The sequence below is a fragment of the Scyliorhinus torazame genome, chromosome 31 (assembly GCF_047496885.1).
Source record: "Scyliorhinus torazame isolate Kashiwa2021f chromosome 31, sScyTor2.1, whole genome shotgun sequence".
NCBI lineage: Eukaryota > Metazoa > Chordata > Chondrichthyes > Carcharhiniformes > Scyliorhinidae > Scyliorhinus > Scyliorhinus torazame.
The window spans coordinates 6,995,089-7,015,556 of record NC_092737.1 but is presented as its reverse complement, the minus strand read 5'-3'; the positions used below and the strand labels follow the sequence as shown (position 1 = coordinate 7,015,556).

Below are 20,468 nucleotides of genomic sequence, written 5' to 3'. Positions count from 1 at the left end.
AGGGCAGCACGGTGGCGCAATGGTTAGCACTGCTGCCTCGGTGCCGAGGTCCCAGGTTCGATCCCGGCCTCTGGTCACCATCCATGTGGAGTTTACACACCCTTCCTGTGTCTGCCCCCCCCCGGCGCGCACACAAGCCAAAGATGTGCAGGGTAGGTGGATTGGCCACGCTAAATTGCCCCTTAATTGGGGGGTGAAAAAGAAGTTGGCACTTTAAATTTATTTTAAAAATCAGATCAAAGGAGTAGAAGAAAGAGTGTAGCTAGGGATCAGAAAGATGAGGTGCGGCTGTCGTGTGTTTGAACTGAGGATCTGGACTAGTACAACAGCTAGCTTGGAGTCCCCCTTGTGTTAAAAGGACAGTGGAAGCTTGGTGCTGCTTTGACACATTTGGATACCCACATAAAAGCTTGCCAAGAAAATACTCGAAAAGGATTGTCACGCATCTGCTGGTAATGGACATATCGAGCCAACAAAGTCACGGTAACAGTCATTTTTAATCCTTTTGTGGGATGTGGGCATTAGCTAGATCATTTATTGCCCTCGATAGGGTGCTGGTGAGCCGTCGTCTTGAACTATCGCAGTCCACTTGGTGTAGGCACACCCACAGTGCTGTTAGGAAAGGGGGTTTTGTGCAGTGGTACTGTTCCAGCATTGGCGAATATGGGTGGGTGTCTCCAGTTGGCCTGCACTGAGCTCCTCCTCTTTGGGGGGATCTTTCCTTGGGAAGCGAGGGCAACAGAATTGTTACACATTCACTAGAGACAGGATGAAACTGAGTAATTGCTGCTCGTGGCCACGTGGGTATATGATTGGCGTTTGGGTCTCCAGTTTCAAGAGGAAAGAAATTGGAGTAATTTCCCTTCCCTTCTCAAACTCCCGTCCCCATGTCCCTTAAGTGGTCCAATTCCTGAACTGGGAACAAGCATCTCGGTAGAACTGGAATTGAACCTGGGGTTTGCTGATGTGAATGTGGCTGTCCAGTCACTCTGGACGATGGCGCTCTCGTCTCTAGTGTGGGACCAGAGTCCCAGTACCTTGGGACTTGGGCAAGAGTGCTACCCACCTGCGACTGGCTGGTACTGAGCGAGCATCTGTGCTCTTCGCATGGATCCACAGCTGGCATCGCTTCAGCCCTGCAAATGTGACAAAAGTATGATCTGACCAAAGAAGTATTCGCTGGTCACAAATTTACTGATGAGGTGTTTTCACTGAGGTGGAATAATGCCGTGTCTGCAGAAAGCCGGCGTGTTGTAACAGTCATTTATCTGTTATGTACTGAATGGAGTTGGCTGTGGCGACGGTAGGAATGGTAGGGACGGTGAGCTTGATAGACACAGAATCTGAGCGAGGGCGAGAGTTTCCCATCGCCCTCGGATGGGGAGTAACACAGATAAACTGGGCAAAATCCCCGCCACTCCCGTCTCTGCGATCTGTTATTTGGGGAAAATGAGGGGGTCGTGAAAAATTGTGGCATTCTCAATTTAATTTCCAAGTTAAACTTTCAATGAGCGCAAGCTATACCTGTATTAATTCAGGGAATAGGAATACTATTCCTCGTGTCACTTCCGCAAGTGAGTTATAGATTTCAAGTTGTCTTTCCGTGGAAAAACCAGCGCTCGGTGCCATTCTGTTAGGTCTCCATTCGTTGGTGTGAATGTTGTACTGGATTGCTCGTGTGGAAGTTGTTCTTCATTCCTATGCCGGATGTTGGTGCAGAGCACTGCTCCATCGTTCCGTGTTATGGTCGGTGTCTGGCGACAACACTATTGCAGTGAATACTCTCGTCGCAGACTGGCATCTTTGGGTGCAGCATTCTTGTATAATTCACATCAAATGCCATTTGGCAGAGTTTTGAAAAGTCGTTTTGAGAATGGCCTGTTCTTCAGTGCTGCAAAGCTCAAGAGAAGATATTTTTATTGACTTGATGGCACGGAGTGACCTCCTAGGGCTAACTGCTCTCCTCTTCCTCACCTTTTTCCGTTCATTGACATTGCGCGGCAATTACCAGGCAGGAATGTTCCCTTCCAGTCGGGGAACGCTTCAGCAGTCAAGGGCATTCAGCCTCTGATCTTCGGGTAAATGTTCTCCAAGGCGGCCTTCAGGACGCTCGAGAGCGCAGAATCGCCGAGCAGAAACTGATGGCCAAGTTCTGCACGCGAGTACGGCCTCAGCTGGGACCTTGGAGTCATGTCGCATTACATTCCCCACCCCTCCACCATCTGGCCTGGGCTTGCAAAATCCTACCAACTGTCCTGGCTTGAGACAACTCGCACCTTTTATTTTTTAAAAAATTATAGAGTACCCAATTCATTTTTTCCATTTTAAGGAGCAATTTAGCGTGGCCAATTCACCTACCCTGCACATCTTTGGGTTGTGGGGGCGAGACCCACACAAACACGGGGAGAATGTGCAAACTCCACACGGACAGTGCCCCAGAGCTGGCATCGAACTTGGGACCTCGGCACCTTGAGGCAGGGATGCTAACCACTGTGCTGCCCTATTCACACCTCTAACCTGTGATTACCCCTCTCGAGTCGCACCATCTGGACCTGTAAAGACTTAATTACCTGCCAAGACACTCATTCAAAGAATCATCTTACACCATTGACTTTGTCTGTATATGTGTTTGTGGAACCCACCTCTTCACTCACCTGATGAAGGAGCGGGGCTCCGAAAGCTAGTGATTCCATACAAACCTGTTGGACTTTAACCTGGCGTTGTAAGACTTCTTACTGTGCTCACCCCAGTCCAACGCCGCAATCTCCACATCAACTTTTATGATCTGTGTGTGAAGATATTGCAAACTCCACACGGGACAGTGACCCAGGGCAGGGATCGAACCTGGGACCTCGGCGCCATGATGCAGCAGTGCTAGCCACTGTGCTGCCGTGCCACCCGAAGACATTGCGAGATTGAACCCAAAGTGACAACTGCCACTGAGGGCAGTGTGGTGCTGGTGTCTGATGCAGAGTGGAATATCCACTGGTTAGCCAACGCATTGTCCTGTAAAAGTCTGTCTGTTCTACTCTTGAGGTGCAGTTTAAGTTGGGGGTGTGTCTGTGTCCCCCAGTACTTGCTATACTTCTAGCACCACAAGCTCCCTGAAGTATGGGTGGTGAGTGGCTCCATTCCTATAATGATTCAGGGCTGGTCCAATTGGGTCAGTCACATTTTGAGCTGCCTCTGCTGTTGGCATCCAGGGTTGGTATTAATACCTCGTGCTGCAGTAGCTGCTGACTTTATATAGCTTTGCCCTTTTTCCTTCCAACATAACGATGGTAGGCCTGGTTTAAAAATAAACTGGACGAGGGTGACATTTTCACCTGGACTTCATTCAATTTTCTTTTAACTTTGATTTTGAGGCCTTCGCCCTCTTGGTCTGGGTTTTGGAACAAACAGTCTGCTTTCTGAATATACCATTCCTTTCTTGCGGCAATTCAGGAGGAATCTCTTTCCCCGCGGGAGCGAGCCCCGCGTTCTCCCCGCGGGAGCGAGCCCCGCGGGAGCGAGCCCCGCGTTCTCCCCGCGGGAGCGAGCCCCGCGTTCTCCCCGCTCCCCGTGTAATGGGGAGAATGTGGGACTCCCTCCCACGGAGAGTGGTCAAGGTGAATAGTGTCGAGACCGTTGAGGGGGAAGCTGGTAAACACGTGGGGGAGAGAGGAATAGGCGGAGATGCTGATAGGATGAGATGGAGCGGGGTCTGGGAGGAGGCTCGTGTGAAACACCAGCACGGAGCTGATGGGCAGAATGGCCTGTAAATTATAAATGATCTTTCAGTCACAAGACCTTAGACAATAATCGGTTGACTTTTAATTCCATCATAATGTGGAGGGCATTTGTTTCTTTTTCGTTCTTTAACGAATTCTCACCTGAACGATGATCGATTTTACCCCTGGCTTGCCCTAATCACATCCCGATTCGGTTTAGCACCTTGGGTTCCGAGCAGACCCAGAGGCTGCAGCCTTTGCCTCGAGGACAACTGTTACTCTGTGGAGCAGCCCGCTCTGCACCTGCTCAAGTCATCAGCTCCAAGTAGGTGATTTGGTCATTTGGAACTGTGCTCTGATCAACGGCTCGATATAGAAACATTCCTCCAGCGCTGAGGTGTGCTATTTTAAACCGCACTGGGCCGGGATCACTACTGTTTGCTCAGATGGCCACTTTTGCCTTTCTGTGGGAGGAGGAGGGGATGGCTTTCATGGTGGAAAAACATTCCAGTATCACCATGTGACTGTGATGGGACCTGCCAATCCACCGTGATCCACTTGATTCTGAGAACTCCCTGATCCCAGTTCAGGCGAAAGGCCTGGCTTTAAAGCCATAGTATTCTGATATCCTTATGATAGAACACATCTAATGTATGCGTGTTCCCAAATATCTCTGCTGGTGTGCCAGATGGATGCTTAATCATCCCAGGAACAAGAAAAATCAGGGCAGTTTTCCTTTTTTCAATCAAGGGATGTTGGCTAGTTCAGCATTCATTGTCCTTGACACGGTGGTGGTGAGCTGCCTTCTTGAGCCACTGCAGTCCATGTGGTGTAGGTACACCCACTGTGCTGTTAGGGAGCGCCAGTGAAGGAGCAGCAATACAGTTCCAGATTAGGATGGTGGCTGACTTGGAGGGGAACTCGCAGGTTGTGATGTTCCCCTGTCCTTCTAGATGGTAGTGGTGGTGGGTCTGGAAGGTGCTATCTAAGGCTTCCTGCAGTGCATCGTGTAGATGGTTCACACGGCTGCTACTGTGCGTCGGTGGTGGAGGGAGCGAATGTTTGTGGAAAGGGTGTCAATCAGGTGGACTGCTTTGTCCTGGATGGGTTTGAGGTTCTTTGGGACTGCACTCATCCAGGTAAGTGGGGAGTATTCCATCACACTCCTGACTTGTGCCTTGTAGATGGTGGACAGGCTTTGGGGAGTCAGGAGGTGAGTTACTCTCTGCGGGATTCCCAGCCTCTGACCTGCCCTGGTAGCCACAGTATTAATGTGGCCGGGTCCAGTTCAGTTTCTGATCAATGGTAACCCCCAGGATGTTGATAGTGGAGGATGGTAATGTCCTTGAATATGAAGGGGCGACAGTTCGATTGTCTCTTGTTAGAGATGTCTGGCACTTGTGTTGTGCGAATATTGCTTGCTACTTAACAGCCCGAGCCTGGATATTGTCCGGATCTTGCTGCATTTGGACAGGGACTGCTTCATTATCTGAGGAGTTGCGAATGGTGCTGAACATTGTGCAGTCACTTCTGACCTTATGATGGAAGGAAGGTCATTGATGAAGATGGTTGGGCCTTGGACACTCCCATGAGGAACTGGAGCTGAGATTTTTACACAATTCATTTTTTCCAATTCGGGGCGCAATTTAGCGTGGCCAATTCATCGACCCCGCACACCTTTGGGTTGTGGGGGCGAAACCCACACAAACACAGAGAATGTGCAAACCCCACACAGTGACCCAGGGCTGTGATTGAACCCGGGTCCTCGGTGCTGTGAGGCAGCAGTGCTACCCACTGAGCCACCCTATTAGAGCTGAGATGATTGACCTCCAACTACCACAAACATTTTCCTTTGTGCCAGTTATTTTCTTTCGGTGCGAGTAAGGGCAGAACGTTTTGTTTTTAGTTCGGGCATCATGACCGGCACGGGCTTGGAGGGCCGAAGGGTCTGTCCCTGTGCTACTTTGTTCTTATGACTCCCAGCGGAGAGTTTTCTCCCAGATTCCATTGACTCCGGTTTTGCTAGGGATGCCATACTTGGTCGAGGGCAGTCACTCTCACCTCACCTCTGGCGTTCAGCTGTTTTGTCCATGTTTGAACCAAGGCTGTAATGAGGTCAGGAGCTGAGTGACCCTGGCGGAACCCAGGCAAGCAGGTTATTGACTGCGCCGAGTCTGCACGTTCTCCCCGTGTCTGCATGGGTTTCCTCCGGGGGCTCCGGTTTCCTCCCACAAGTCCCGAAAGACGTGCTTGTTCGGTGAATTGGACATTCTGAATTCTCCCTCCGTGTCCCCGAACAGGTGCCGGAATGTGGCGACTAGGGGCTTTTCACAGTAACTTGATTACAGTGTTAATGTAAGCCTGCTTGTGACACTAATAAAGATTATTATTATTGATAGAGGTGTTGATGACCCCTTGCATCACTTTACTAACGATCGAGGGTAAACTGACGGGTGGCAATTGGCTGGGTTGGATTTGTCTTGCTCTTTGTGCACAGGACATATCTGGGAAATCTTCCACATTGTCGGTCGATGCCAGTGTTGCGAGTGGGGGGGGGTCTGTCTTGTCTAGCCCTAATAGAAGTTTCCGCGTTGTTAAATTCCCAACGTCAACTGTTGGCCTCATCCATTTATTTGAGTGTGTGGGAATAGGAATTCCGCAAGAGTTCTCCGATTCTTAAATCGGGAGTGTTCCCTTCCTCGCTCTTATTCATTGTCTCAAAAGGTATTTTATTTAATGTTTCTTTTTTTTTTTGATCTGTTCCTCTCTCAGGGCTTTGTGAAAGACGTCCATGAAGACTCCATCACCATCGCCTTTGAGAACAAGTAAGTGCCGTTCCTTTGTTTGACCTTTTGCTTCCCGCAATCCACAGGGCAGCCTGGAGCTGTCTTCAAACTCCAGCAGTCTGCTTTCTAGACTGAGCACAGGAATGAATCCCGCTCTGTCTGTATCAGATGTGCGATAGAGAGCATCCTATCCAGCTGCATCGCAGCCTGGTATGGCAACTGCTCGGTCCAAGATCGCAAGAAACTGCAGTGTGGTGAACTCAGCCCAATGCATCACACAAGCTTGCCACCCCCACATTGATTCTGTCTACACCTCCCGCTGCCTCAGGAAGGCAGACAGCATTATCAGAGACCCCTCCCACCCAGGCATTGCCTTCTTCCAGACCCTTCCATCAGGCAGAAGGTACTGAAGTCTGAAGACCCGCACATCTAGACATAGGAACAGCTTCTTCCCCACAGCTACCAGACCCCTCAACGACTCCCCCTCGGACTGATCTGTTCCCTGTAAGAACACTATTCACGACGCCCCATGCTGCTCTTGCTCATGTATCTGATTTGTTTGGCCCCTTCCGCACTGTAACCAATCACTGTTTGTCGATGTACCATTTGTCAATGTTTTCTGTTGATTATTCTTTTGTCTTCTATGTACGTACTGTGTACGTTCCTCTGCCGCAGAAAAATACTCTTCACTGTGCTTCAGTACATGTGACAATAAATCACATTAAAAAAAATCAGAAATACAGGCTCTTTGCAATTGCGTTACTGGCCCAGCTCCAGGAAACTTCAAAGCACTTCTGTAACCACTGGATAAAGCACTGGTTACTTCTGTAACCAGTTGGTGATGGAGAGAGTTGCTAATTTTAACCTGCATTGACCACTCAGCATTTCCTCCTAGTGAGCTGGGGAGGGTCGATATTTTGACTTGGATAAATAAATGGATTTAACTGGTGTCTCTACGTCAGTTAATATGGGGCGGATGGAGGTGGGGCGGAGAGATGGTGGTTTGGGGTGTTTGCTCACAAGGTGGTGGTGACACGTGTTGAAATAAGCTCAGTCCTGTTGCCAGTTGTTTAGTGCAAGGTTAAGTGGTTTCAGTGGGCATGACCAGGGCAGAATGGTCTCGATGCAGTGCAAGAGGTTTGAGCAACTATTTTCTTCCTGAGTTATACAATGAAACTTTTAAGAATCCTGGTGCTATGTGCTACTGGGATCTTTGTGCTGGCAGGATCGATGTCTGAATGTGTGTATGTACTGAGTGAGATTGGTTAGTTTTTCTGGTTGCATTGCTAGTTTAAATAGGGATTTTGCTGGAGAGCTAGAGGTTTGCGTTTCAGGGGATATGGAGGCCGTTTATTGCCCATCCCTAGCTTCCTTTGAGAAAGTGGTGGTGAGCTGCCACTTTGACCCACTGTGGTGTCTGTTCACCCAGAGTAATGTCAGGGAGGGAGTTCCAGGATTTTGACCCAGCCGCAGTGAGGGAACGGTGATATTTCCAAGTCGGGACAGTGTATGGCTGCTGTCCTCATCCTTCTCCAAGAGGTCGTGGGTTTGGAAGGTGCTGCCTAAGGAGCCTTGGTGAGTTGCTGCAGTGCATCTTGTACGATGGCTGCCACTGTGTGTCGGTGGTGGAGAGAGCGGATGGTGATGGCTGCGGTGCCAATCAAGTGGGGGGGCTGGTGTCGAGCTTAGTGTGTTGGAGCAGCATTCATCCAGGCAAGTAGAGAGTATTCCATCACACTCCTGACTTGTGCCTTGAGATTTCAGTGAGGTCAGTGGCCATGAGTTTCGCAGCAGAGTCTCGCGCTCTCTGGCGCGCTCTCGCTCCCACCCCCCTCTCTCGCCTCTCGCTCCCACCCCCCTCTCTCGCCTCCACCCCCCTCTCTCGCCTCTCGCTCCCACCCCCCTCTCTCGCCTCCACCCCCCTCTCTCGCCTCTCGCTCCCACCCCCCTCTCTCGCCTCCACCCCCCTCGCTCGCCTCTCGCTCCCACCCCCCTCTCTCGCCTCTCGCTCCCACCCCCCTCTCTCGCCTCCACCCCCCTCTCTCGCCTCCACCCCCCTCTCTCGCCTCCACCCCCCTCTCTCGCCTCCACCCCCCTCTCTCGCCTCCACCCCCCTCTCTCGCCTCCACCCCCCTCTCTCGCCTCCACCCCCCTCTCTCGCCTCCACCCCCCTCTCTCGCCTCCACCCCCCTCTCTCGCCTCCACCCCCCTCTCTCGCCTCCACCCCCCTCTCTCGCCTCCACCCCCCTCTCTCGCCTCCACCCCCCTCTCTCGCCTCCACCCCCCTCTCTCGCCTCCACCCCCCTCTCTCGCCTCCACCCCCCTCTCTCGCCTCCACCCCCCTCTCTCGCCTCCACCCCCCTCTCTCGCCTCCACCCCCCTCTCTCGCCTCCACCCCCCTCTCTCGCCTCCACCCCCCTCTCTCGCCTCCACCCCCCTCTCTCGCCTCCACCCCCCTCTCTCGCCTCCACCCCCCTCTCTCGCCTCCACCCCCCTCTCTCGCCTCCACCCCCCTCTCTCGCCTCCACCCCCCTCTCTCGCCTCCACCCCCCTCTCTCGCCTCCACCCCCCTCTCTCGCCTCCACCCCCCTCTCTCGCCTCCACCCCCCTCTCTCGCCTCCACCCCCCTCTCTCGCCTCCACCCCCCTCTCTCGCCTCCACCCCCTCTCTCGCCTCCACCCCCCTCTCTCGCCTCCACCCCCCTCTCTCGCCTCCACCCCCTCTCTCGCCTCCACCCCCTCTCTCGCCTCCACCCCCTCTCTCGCCTCCACCCCCTCTCTCGCCTCCACCCCCTCTCTCGCCTCCACCCCCTCTCTCGCCTCCACCCCCTCTCTCGCCTCCACCCCCTCTCTCGCCTCCACCCCCTCTCTCGCCTCCACCCCCTCTCTCGCCTCCACCCCCTCTCTCGCCTCCACCCCCTCTCTCGCCTCCACCCCCCTCTCTCGCCTCCACCCCCCTCTCTCGCCTCCACCCCCCTCTCTCGCCTCCACCCCCCTCTCTCGCCTCCACCCCCCTCTCTCGCCTCCACCCCCCTCTCTCGCCTCCACCCCCCTCTCTCGCCTCCACCCCCCTCTCTCGCCTCCACCCCCCTCTCTCGCCTCCACCCCCCTCTCTCGCCTCCACCCCCCTCTCTCGCCTCCACCCCCCTCTCTCGCCTCCACCCCCCTCTCTCGCCTCCACCCCCCTCTCTCGCCTCCACCCCCTCTCTCGCCTCCACCCCCCTCTCTCGCCTCCACCCCCCCTCTCTCGCCTCCACCCCCCTCTCTCGCCTCCACCCCCCTCTCTCGCCTCCACCCCCCTCTCTCGCCTCCACCCCCCTCTCTCGCCTCCACCCCCCTCTCTCGCCTCCACCCCCTCTCTCGCCTCCACCCCCCTCTCTCGCCTCCACCCCCCTCTCGGCCTCCACCCCCCTCTCTCGCCTCCACCCCCCTCTCTCGCCTCCACCCCCCTCTCTCGCCTCACCCCCCTCTCTCGCCTCCACCCCCCTCTCTCGCCTCCACCCCCCTCTCTCGCCTCCACCCCCCTCTCTCGCCTCCACCCCCCTCTCTCGCCTCCACCCCCCTCTCATCGCCTCCACCCCCCTCTCTCGCCTCCACCCCCCTCTCTCGCCTCACCCCCCTCTCTCGCCTCCACCCCCTCCTCTCGCCTCCACCCCCCTCTCTCGCCTCCACCCCCCTCTCTCGCCTCCACCCCCCTCTCTCGCGCTCCACCCCCCTCTCTCTCGCCTCCACCCCCCTCTCTCGCCTCCACCCCCTCTCTCGCCTCCACCCCCCTCTCTCGCCTCCACCCCCCTCTCTCGCCTCCACCCCCCTCTCTCGCCTCCACCCCCCTCTCTCGCCTCCACCCCCTCTCTCGCCTCCACCCCCTCTCTCGCCTCCACCCCCCTCTCTCGCCTCCACCCCCTCCTCGCCTCTCGCTCCACCCCCCTCTCTCGCCTCTCGCCTCCACCCCCCTCTCTCGCCTCCACCCCCTCTCTCGCCTCCACCCCCCTCTCTCGCCTCCACCCCCCTCTCTCGCCTCCACCCCCCTCTCTCGCCTCCACCCCCTCTCTCGCCTCCACCCCCCCTCTCTCGCCTCCACCCCCTCTCTCGCCTCCACCCCCCTCTCTCGCCTCCACCCCCCTCTCTCGCCTCCACCCCCCTCTCTCGCCTCCACCCCCCTCTCTCGCCTCCACCCCCCTCTCTCGCCTCCACCCCCCTCTCTCGCCTCCACCCCCCTCTCTCGCCTCCACCCCCCTCTCTCGCCTCCACCCCCCTCTCTCGCCTCCACCCCCCCTCTCTCGCCTCCACCCCCCTCTCTCGCCTCCACCCCCTCTCTCGCCTCCACCCCCCCTCTCTCGCCTCCACCCCCCTCTCTCTCGCCTCCACCCCCCTCTCTCGCCTCCACCCCCCTCTCTCGCCTCCACCCCCTCTCTCGCCTCCACCCCCCTCTCTCGCCTCCACCCCCCCTCTCTCGCCTCCACCCCCTCTCTCGCCTCCACCCCCTCTCTCGCCTCCACCCCCCTCTCTCGCCTCCACCCACCCCCTCCTCGCCTCTCGCCTCCCACCCCCCTCTCCCTCCTCTCGCCTCCACCCCCCTCTCTCGCCTCCACCCCCCTCTCGCCTCCACCCCCCTCTCTCGCCTCCACCCCCTCTCTCGCCTCCACCCCTCTCTCGCCTCCACCCCTCTCTCGCCTCCACCCCCTCTCTCGCCTCCACCCCCTCTCTCGCCTCCACCCCCCTCTCTCGCCTCCACCCCCCTCTCTCGCCTCCACCCCCCTCTCTCGCCTCCACCCCCCTCTCTCGCCTCCACCCCCCTCTCTCGCCTCCACCCCCCTCTCTCGCCTCCACCCCCCTCTCTCGCCTCCACCCCCCTCTCTCGCCTCCCACCCCCCCCTCTCTCGCCTCCACCCCCTCTCTCGCCTCCACCCCCCTCTCTCGCCTCCACCCCCCTCTCTCGCCTCCACCCCCCTCTCTCGCCTCACCCCCCTCTCTCGCCTCCACCCCCCTCTCTCGCCTCCACCCCCCTCTCTCGCCTCCACCCCCTCTCTCGCCTCCACCCCCCCTCTCTCGCCTCCACCCCCCTCTCTCGCCTCCACCCCCCTCTCTCGCCTCCACCCCCCTCTCTCGCCTCCACCCCCCTCTCTCGCCTCCACCCCCCTCTCTCGCCTCCACCCCCCTCTCTCGCCTCCACCCCCCTCTCTCGCTCTCCACCCCCTCTCTCGCCTCACCCCCCTCTCTCGCCTCCACCCCCCCTCTCTCGCCTCCACCCCCCTCTCTCGCCTCCACCCCCCTCTCTCGCCTCCACCCCCCTCTCTCGCCTCCACCCCCCTCTCTCGCCTCCACCCCCCTCTCTCGCCTCCACCCCCCCTCTCTCGCCTCCACCCCCCTCTCTCGCCTCCACCCCCCCTCTCTCGCCTCCACCCCCCTCTCTCGCCTCCACCCCCCTCTCTCGCCTCCACCCCCCTCTCTCGCCTCCACCCCCCTCTCTCGCCTCCACCCCCCTCTCTCGCCTCACCCCCCTCTCTCGCCTCCACCCCCTCTCTCGCCTCCACCCCCCTCTCTCCGCCTCCACCCCCCTCTCTCGCCTCCACCCCCCTCTCTCGCCTCCACCCCCCTCTCTCGCCTCCACCCCCTCTCTCGCCTCCACCCCCCCTCTCTCGCCTCCACCCCCCTCTCTCGCTCCACCCCCTCTCTCGCCTCCACCCCCCTCTCTCGCCTCCACCCCCCTCTCTCGCCTCCACCCCCCTCTCTCGCCTCCACCCCCCTCTCTCGCCTCCACCCCCCTCTCTCGCCTCCACCCCCTCTCTCGCCTCCACCCCCTCTCTCGCCTCCACCCCCCTCTCTCGCCTCCACCCCCTCTCTCGCCTCTCGCTCCCACCCCCCTCTCTCGCCTCTCGCCTCCACCCCCCTCTCTCGCCTCCACCCCCTCTCTCGCCTCCACCCCCCTCTCTCGCCTCCACCCCCTCTCTCGCCTCCACCCCCCTCTCTCGCCTCCACCCCCTCTCTCGCCTCCACCCCCCTCTCTCGCCTCCACCCCTCTCTCCACCCCCTCTCTCGCCTCCACCCCCCTCTCTCGCTCCCCCCCCCTCTCTCGCTCCCACCCCCCTCTCTCGCTCCCACCCCCCTCTCTCGCCTCCAACCCCCTCTCTCGCCTCCAACCCCCTCTCTCGCCTCCAACCCCCTCTCTCGCCTCCAACCCCCTCTCTCGCCTCCAACCCCCTCTCTCGCCTCCAACCCCCTCTCTCGCCTCCAACCCCCTCTCTCGCCTCCAACCCCCCTCTCTCGCCTCCAACCCCCTCTCTCGCCTCCACCCCCTCTCTCGCCTCCAACCCCCTCTCTCGCCTCCAACCCCCTCTCTCGCCTCCAACCCCCTCTCTCGCCTCAACCCCCCTCTCGCCTCCAACCCCCTCTCTCGCCTCCAACCCCCTCTCTCGCCTCCAACCCCCCTCTCTCGCCTCCAACCCCCTCTCTCGCCTCCAACCCCCTCTCTCGCCTCCAACCCCCTCTCTCGCCTCCAACCCCCTCTCTCGCCTCCACCCCCCTCTCTCGCCTCCAACCCCCTCTCTCGCCTCCAACCCCTCTCTCGCCTCCAACCCCTCTCTCGCCTCCAACCCCCTCTCTCGCCTCCAACCCCCTCTCTCGCCTCCAACCCCCCTCTCTCGCCTCCAACCCCCTCTCTCGCCTCCAACCCCCTCTCTCGCCTCCAACCCCCTCTCTCGCCTCAACCCCCTCTCTCGCCTCCAACCCCCTCTCTCGCCTCCAACCCCTCTCTCGCCTCCAACCCCCTCTCTCGCCTCCAACCCCCTCTCTCGCCTCCAACCCCCTCTCTCGCCTCCAACCCCCTCTCTCGCCTCCAACCCCCTCTCTCGCCTCCAACCCCTCTCTCGCCTCCAACCCCCTCTCTCGCCTCCAACCCCCTCTCTCGCCTCCAACCCCCTCTCTCGCCTCCAACCCCCTCTCTCGCCTCCAACCCCTCTCTCGCCTCCAACCCCCTCTCTCGCCTCCAACCCCCTCTCTCGCCTCCAACCCCCTCTCTCGCCTCCAACCCCCTCTCTCGCCTCCAACCCCCTCTCTCGCCTCCAACCCCCTCTCTCGCCTCCAACCCCCTCTCTCGCCTCCAACCCCCTCTCTCGCCTCCAACCCCCTCTCTCGCCTCCAACCCCCTCTCTCGCCTCCAACCCCCTCTCTCGCCTCCAACCCCCTCTCTCGCCTCCAACCCCCTCTCTCGCCTCCAACCCCCTCTCTCGCCTCCAACCCCCTCTCTCGCCTCCAACCCCCTCTCGCCTCCAACCCCCTCTCTCGCCTCCAACCCCCTCTCTCGCCTCCAACCCCTCTCTCGCCTCCAACCCCCTCTCTCGCCTCCAACCCCCTCTCTCGCCTCCAACCCCCTCTCTCGCCTCCAACCCCTCTCTCGCCTCCAACCCCCTCTCTCGCCTCCAACCCCCTCTCTCGCCTCCAACCCCTCTCTCGCCTCCAACCCCTCTCTCGCCTCCAACCCCCTCTCTCGCCTCCAACCCCCTCTCTCGCCTCCAACCCCCTCTCTCGCCTCCAACCCCCTCTCTCGCCTCCAACCCCCTCTCTCGCCTCCAACCCCCTCTCTCGCCTCCAACCCCCTCTCTCGCCTCCAACCCCCTCTCTCGCCTCCAACCCCCTCTCCTCGCCTCCAACCCCTCTCTCGCCTCCAACCCCCTCTCTCGCCTCCAACCCCCTCTCTCGCCTCCAACCCCCTCTCTCGCCTCCAACCCCCTCTCTCGCCTCCAACCCCCTCTCTCGCCTCCAACCCCCTCTCTCGCCTCCAACCCCCTCTCTCGCCTCCAACCCCCTCTCTCGCCTCCAACCCCCTCTCTCGCCTCCAACCCCCTCTCTCGCCTCCAACCCCCTCTCTCGCCTCTCGCTCCCACCCCCCTCTCTCGCCTCTCGCTCCCACCCCCCTCTCTCGCCTCTCGCTCCCACCCCCCTCTCTCGCCTCTCGCTCCCACCCCCCTCTCTCGCCTCTCGCTCCCACCCCCTCTCTCGCCTCTCGCTCCCACCCCCCCTCTCTCGCCTCTCGCTCCCACCCCCCTCTCTCGCCTCTCGCTCCCACCCCCCTCTCTCGCCTCTCGCTCCCACCCCCCTCTCTCGCCTCTCGCTCCCACCCCCCTCTCTCGCCTCCACCCCCCCTCTCTCGCCTCCACCCCCCCCTCTCTCGCCTCCACCCCCCCTCTCTCGCCTCCACCCCCCCTCTCTCGCCTCCACCCCCCCATCTCTCGCCTCCACCCCCCCCTCTCTCGCCTCCACCCCCCCCTCTCTCGCCTCCACCCCCCCCTCTCTCGCCTCCACCCCCCCCTCTCTCGCCTCCACCCCCCCCTCTCTCGCCTCCACCCCCCCCTCTCCTCCCCCCCCCTCTCGCCTCTCCACCCCCCCCTCTCTCGCCTCCACCCCCCCTCTCTCGCCTCCACCCCCCCTCTCTCGCCTCCACCCCCCCCCTCTCTCGACTCCACCCCCCCCTCTCTCGCCTCCACCCCCCCCCTCTCTCGCCTCCACCCCCCCCCCCACCCCCTCGCTCTCAGGCTGATAGTCAACCCATTCTCCAGTGCATATATTGAGTTTACGTTTCACAGACACGGAATGTTTCTACAGAACTCCAGGAGTCTGCAGACCTCGGTTTGAGAACCTGTGCTTCACAAATTACAACTTTCATTTATATTACGCCCACACCATAGTTAAACCACCCCCCAGCTGTGCATCAGTTGTGTTTCAAACCGAATTTGGCACCCAGCAACTGAAGGAAATACTACGATAAGTGAGTAAGATCTTGAGCAAAGTAGCAGGTTTCAAGGAGTGTCTTAAAGATAGTTAGACAGATTTCGGGATGGAATTCCAGAACTTCGAGCCCAGACAGATGAAGGCATGGGAACAAATGGTGGAGCACTTAAAATCGGGATGTGCAGGAGGCAGAATGACAGGAGCGCGGTGAACATCGGGCTGCAGAGTTAGAGGAGGTTATCGCGAGTTTCGGAATAGTTAGATCCAGGCATTGCCAGACAGGAGGTCAGTGTAGGTCAGTGAGCACATGGGGTGATAGCTGAATACAACTTGAACCATCAGCCCGTTCACATTATGCACCCTTGAACTTGGAGGAATGACTGCCTTGCTCTGGCTCCTCGCTCTGAACTAGGAGGCTCCATCCATCTGCAGGCCCCAATTTCTTGCCTTTTTCTGGTTTGTGGGCGCGAACATGATCGTGTCCAAAGACACACTCTTAAATCACTGCACACGAGCACTTGGAGTTGTTCTCCAAATCGTTATTGAGCTGGTAGAAATGCAGACTTGATTTCTCCTCCTCTCCCTCCTGCTGGATTTCAGTGAAGTGTCTAAACCCAGAATGCAATGCTGCAATTGTTCTTTAGTTGGAGAATGTGGTTCATATTATGTTCCTTGTGTCCAGTTTTCTACTGTCAGGCTTCACTTTGCTCTGCCATTATCTTTGGGACCTGTCTGGCTCAATATAATTATTGGCCCATAACTGGCATATTACTATTTCAGCAGTGGCATTAAAAGAAATTTGATTTTTGTGAGCTCATTGTGATAAGCTTGCTGCTTCCTCACACTGACTACTCAACAAACGTGCTCGAGTTCCAGCAAAATAAGCACTGCTTGACCAGTCATAGACAGCGAGTATCTGTGGGGAAGGCTTGGGTGGGCTGACCGACTCCTGTGCATGGGATGTCTCTGCATCGAAAGGCCCCTCTAATCCAAGCAAAACATTTTCAGTCCATTTTGAAGGTTGTGATGAGCGGGTTGATGTCAAAATCTCGGTTATTGATCCAGACGTGCGTCGCCGCAATTAGACGATTCACCACGAGTCCTGGAATAATTGTTGTAGTCATTCCTAGTTTGTCTTCATTTCACCTGTCTTCCTTTTCCCTGATTCATTCCTCTCCGTCCGCTTTCAGTTGTGATTATAACGAACAATTTGGATAATGCCATGATGGAAAGCTGGCCTTTATGCTGACGTAGGAAGGTAGCTACCATTCCAGGGAAACTGGTTTACTTGGGAATTGCTGTCTGTCCCGTGGGCCCGCGTTGGGGCAAGCATCAGGTTCGACCCGATTGGAATGGAGTTTAATCCAGGCCTGTTTCTGGGGCAGAAACGTCCAGAGATGCTGTCCGTGTTTCTTGTTTACAAAGCTCATTCGACATGAGCAGGGCTGTTCACAGTAAAGATGTGTTTTCATTGTGCTGAAATTCTCAAAGGTCACAGAAACAAACTGGAGAACGAGCGAAAAGGTCACTTTCCCGTTGTGGCTGGAATGTGCACTTTGTACCAACTCCTGTGGGTGTGTGTGTGTGTCAGTAACACCACTTGTCTAATAGTCAGAACTTTGACACGGGAGGGGGGTGTGGATTTTAGAAACCCTGGACGGCATCAATGCCCAAGATGTTTTGTCTTTTCTGTAGAATGGTGATTGCTGAGGGGTGGCCTTAAAGATTATGAAGGAGATTGTTCGTAGCTGATGTTTCACTCGTGGAGGAGGCCACAAAAAAAGACAGATACACGAATAAACCCAGTTGAAATTCAGGAGAAATTTCTTTACCCTGGGGAGTGGGGAGAATGTGGGACTCTCTCCCACGGGGGAGTGGGGAGAATGTGGGACTCTCTCCCACGGGGAGTGGGGAGAATGTGGGACTCTCTCCCACGGGAGTGGGGGAGAATGTGGGACTCGCTCCCACGGGGAGTGGGGAGAATGTGGGACTCGCTCCCACGGGGAGTGGGAGAATGTGGGACTCTCTCCCACGGGGAGTGGGGAGAATGTGGGACTCTCTCCCACAGGGAGTGGGGAGAATGTGGGACTCGCTCCCACTGGGAGTGGGGAGAATGTGGGACTCTCTCCCACGGGGAGTGGGGAGAATGTGGGACTTCTCTCCCACGGGGAGTGGGGGGAATGTGGGACTTGTTCCCACGGGGAGTGGGGGGAATGTGGGACTCGGACCCACAGGGAGTGGGGAGAAATGTGGGACTCGCTCCCACAGGGGAGTGGGGAGAATGTGGGACTCGCTCCCACAGGGGAGTGGGGAGAATGTGGGACTCGCTCCCATGGGGAGTGGGGGGAATGTGGGACTCGCTCCCACAGGGGAGTGGGGGGAATGTGGGACTCGCTCCCACAGGGGAGTGGGGAGAATGTGGGACTCGCTCCCACGGGGATTGGGCAGAATATGGGACCCGCTCCCACGGGGGGTGGGGAAAATGTGGGACCCGCTCCCACGGGGGGTGGGGAAAATGTGGGACCCGCTCCACACGGGGAGTGGGAGAATGTGGGACTCGCTTCCACGGGGAGTGGGGAGAATGTGGGACTCGCTCCCACGGGGAGTGGGGAGAATGTGGGACTCGCTCCCACGGGGAGTGGGGGGAATGTGGGACTTGTTCCCACGGGGAGTGGGGGGAATGTGGGACTCGGACCCACAGGGAGTGGGGGGGAAATGTGGGACTCGCTCCCACAGGGGAGTGGGAGAATGTGGGACTCGCTCCCACAGGGGAGTGGGGAGAATGTGGGACTCGCTCCCATGGGGAGTGGGGAGAATGTGGGACTCGCTCCCATGGGGAGTGGGGGGAATGTGGGACTCGCTCCCACGGGGAGTGGGGGGAATGTGGGACTCGCTCCCACAGGGGAGTGGGGAGAATGTGGGACTCGCTCCCACGGGGATTGGGCAGAATATGGGACCCGCTCCCACGGGGGGTGGGGAAAATGTGGGACCCGCTCCCACGGGGGGTGGGGAAAATGTGGGACCCGCTCCCACGGGGAGTGGGGAGAATGTGGGACTCGCTCCCACGGGGAGTGGGGAGAATGTGGGACTCGCTCCCACGGGGAGTGGGGGAGAATGTGGGACTCGCACCCACGGGGAGTGGGGGAATAATGTGGGACTAGCACCCACGGGGAGTGGGGGGAATAATGTGGGACTCGCTCCCACGGGAAGTGGGGGGAATGTGGGACTCGCACCCACGGGGAGTGGGAGGAATGTGGGACTCGCTGCCACGGGGAGTGGGGGAATAATGTGGGACTCGCTCCCACAGGGGAGTGGGGAGAATGTGGGACCTCGCTTCCACGGGGATTGGGCAGAATATGGGACCCGCTCCCACGGGGGGTGGGGAAAATGTGGGACCCGCTCCCACGGGGGGTGGGGAAAATGTGGGACCCGCTCCCACGGGAGTAGAATGTGGGACTCGCTCCCACGGGGAGTGGGGAGAATGTGGGACTCGCTCCCACGGGGAGTGGGGAGAATGTGGGACTCGCTCCCACGGGGAGTGGGGGAGAATGTGGGACTCGCACCCACGGGGAGTGGGGGAATAATGTGGGACTCGCACCCACGGGGAGTGGGGGAATAATGTGGGACTCGCTCCCACGGGAAGTGGGGGGAATGTGGGACTCGCACCCACGGGGAGTGGGAGGAATGTGGGACTCGCTGCCACGGGGAGTGGGGGAATAATGTGGGACTCGCTCCCACGGGGAGTGGGGGAGAATGTGGGACTCGCACCCACGGGGAGTGGGGGGAATGTGGGACTCGCTCCCACGGGGAGTGGGGGAATAATGTGGGACTCGCTCCATCGGAGTGGGGGGAGAATGTGGGATTCGCTCCCACAGGGAGTGATCAAGGTATCGAGACCTTTAAGGGGGAAGCTGGATGAAGACATGAGGGAGAGAGGAATAGAAGGATCTGTTGAGGGGGTGAGATGGAGAGGTTACTTGAAGGACTGTGCTCTTCAGTCTGTGCTTCAGACAGATCTTCACACGACTGCAAAATTTGGCACCCACTCCATCCACACATGCCGATGGCACAACAGTCGTGAGTCAGATCTCGAACAACAACGAGTCAGAATACAGGAGGGATAGAGAACCTAGTGGAGTGGAGCAGCGACAGTAATCTCTTCCTCAATGTCAGCAAAACTAAAGAGCTGGTCATTGACTTCAGGAAGCAAAGTACTGTACACACCCCTGTCAGCATCAACGGGGCCGAGGTGGAGATGGTTGACAGCTTCAAATTCCTAGGGGTGCACATCACCAAAAATCTGTCCTGGTCCACCCACGTCGACGCTACCACCAAGAAAGCACAACAGCGCCTATACTTCCTCAGGAAATTCGGCATGTCCACATTAACTCTTACCAACTTTCACAGAAGCACCATAGAAAGCATCCTATCGGGCTGCATCACAGCCTGGTATGGCAACTGCTCGGCCCAGGACCGCAAGAAACTTCAGAGAGTCGTGAACACCGCCCAGTCCATCACACACAACCTACCTCCCATCCATTGACTCCATCTGCACCTTCCGCTGCCTGGGGAACGCGGGCAGCATAATCAAAGACCCCTCCCACCCGGCTTACTCACTCTTACAACTTCTTCCATTGGGCAGGAGATACAGAAGTCTGAGAACACGCACGAACAGACTCAAAAACAGCTTCTTCCCCACTGTTACTAGACTCCTGAATGACCCTCTTATGGACTGAACTGATCTCTTCACACATCTTCCCTACTGAGTAGCAGTACACTCTGTATGCTTCACGCGATGGCTGGCTATGTATTTACATTGTATTTATGTATGTTCTATGTTTTCAGTGTGCCTCGGTACACATGGCAATAAATTAAATGAGTCTGAGAAGGCGGTTGAAAATATATATCTTGTTGCTGTTGCTGTCCTTCATGTAGGTGCTGCTTGATGAAGCATGTTATGTTCTGTTTGTCTCTGGATTTGTTTTCTCAAAATTATTTGCCTGTGACACACGCAGACAGAAATAACGGCACAGAAGGAAAAGTTTTAACAAAGTGAAGGAATTTAACAACTTGAGAAGAGGCTGGTGTTTTGGGAAACCTCGCAGTCGTCCTGGCAGATGTAGTTCGGTGTGTGGAGCTGGGTTCCTCCGGGATAATTATGGATTCTTTCTGTGACCTGAGCCTTGCCCACACACCTCAGTCCTCTCTCCTGCCCACGAAACCCCGCCCAAAGAAAACATGTACCC

The 20,468-nt window shown here is 58.2% G+C and overlaps 1 protein-coding gene across 1 annotated transcript in view; it reads left to right on the top strand.

Moving 5' to 3' along the window:
- The window catches only part of LOC140404553 (RNA-binding protein FXR1-like), an 89,252-nt gene that overhangs the window by 23,595 nt on the left and 45,189 nt on the right, over nucleotides 1-20,468 (top strand). The window contains exon 2 of the mRNA XM_072493156.1: nucleotides 6,483-6,535. Within this exon, the coding sequence (XP_072349257.1) occupies nucleotides 6,483-6,535 (53 nt within the window). The remainder of the gene's footprint in view (nucleotides 1-6,482; nucleotides 6,536-20,468) is intronic.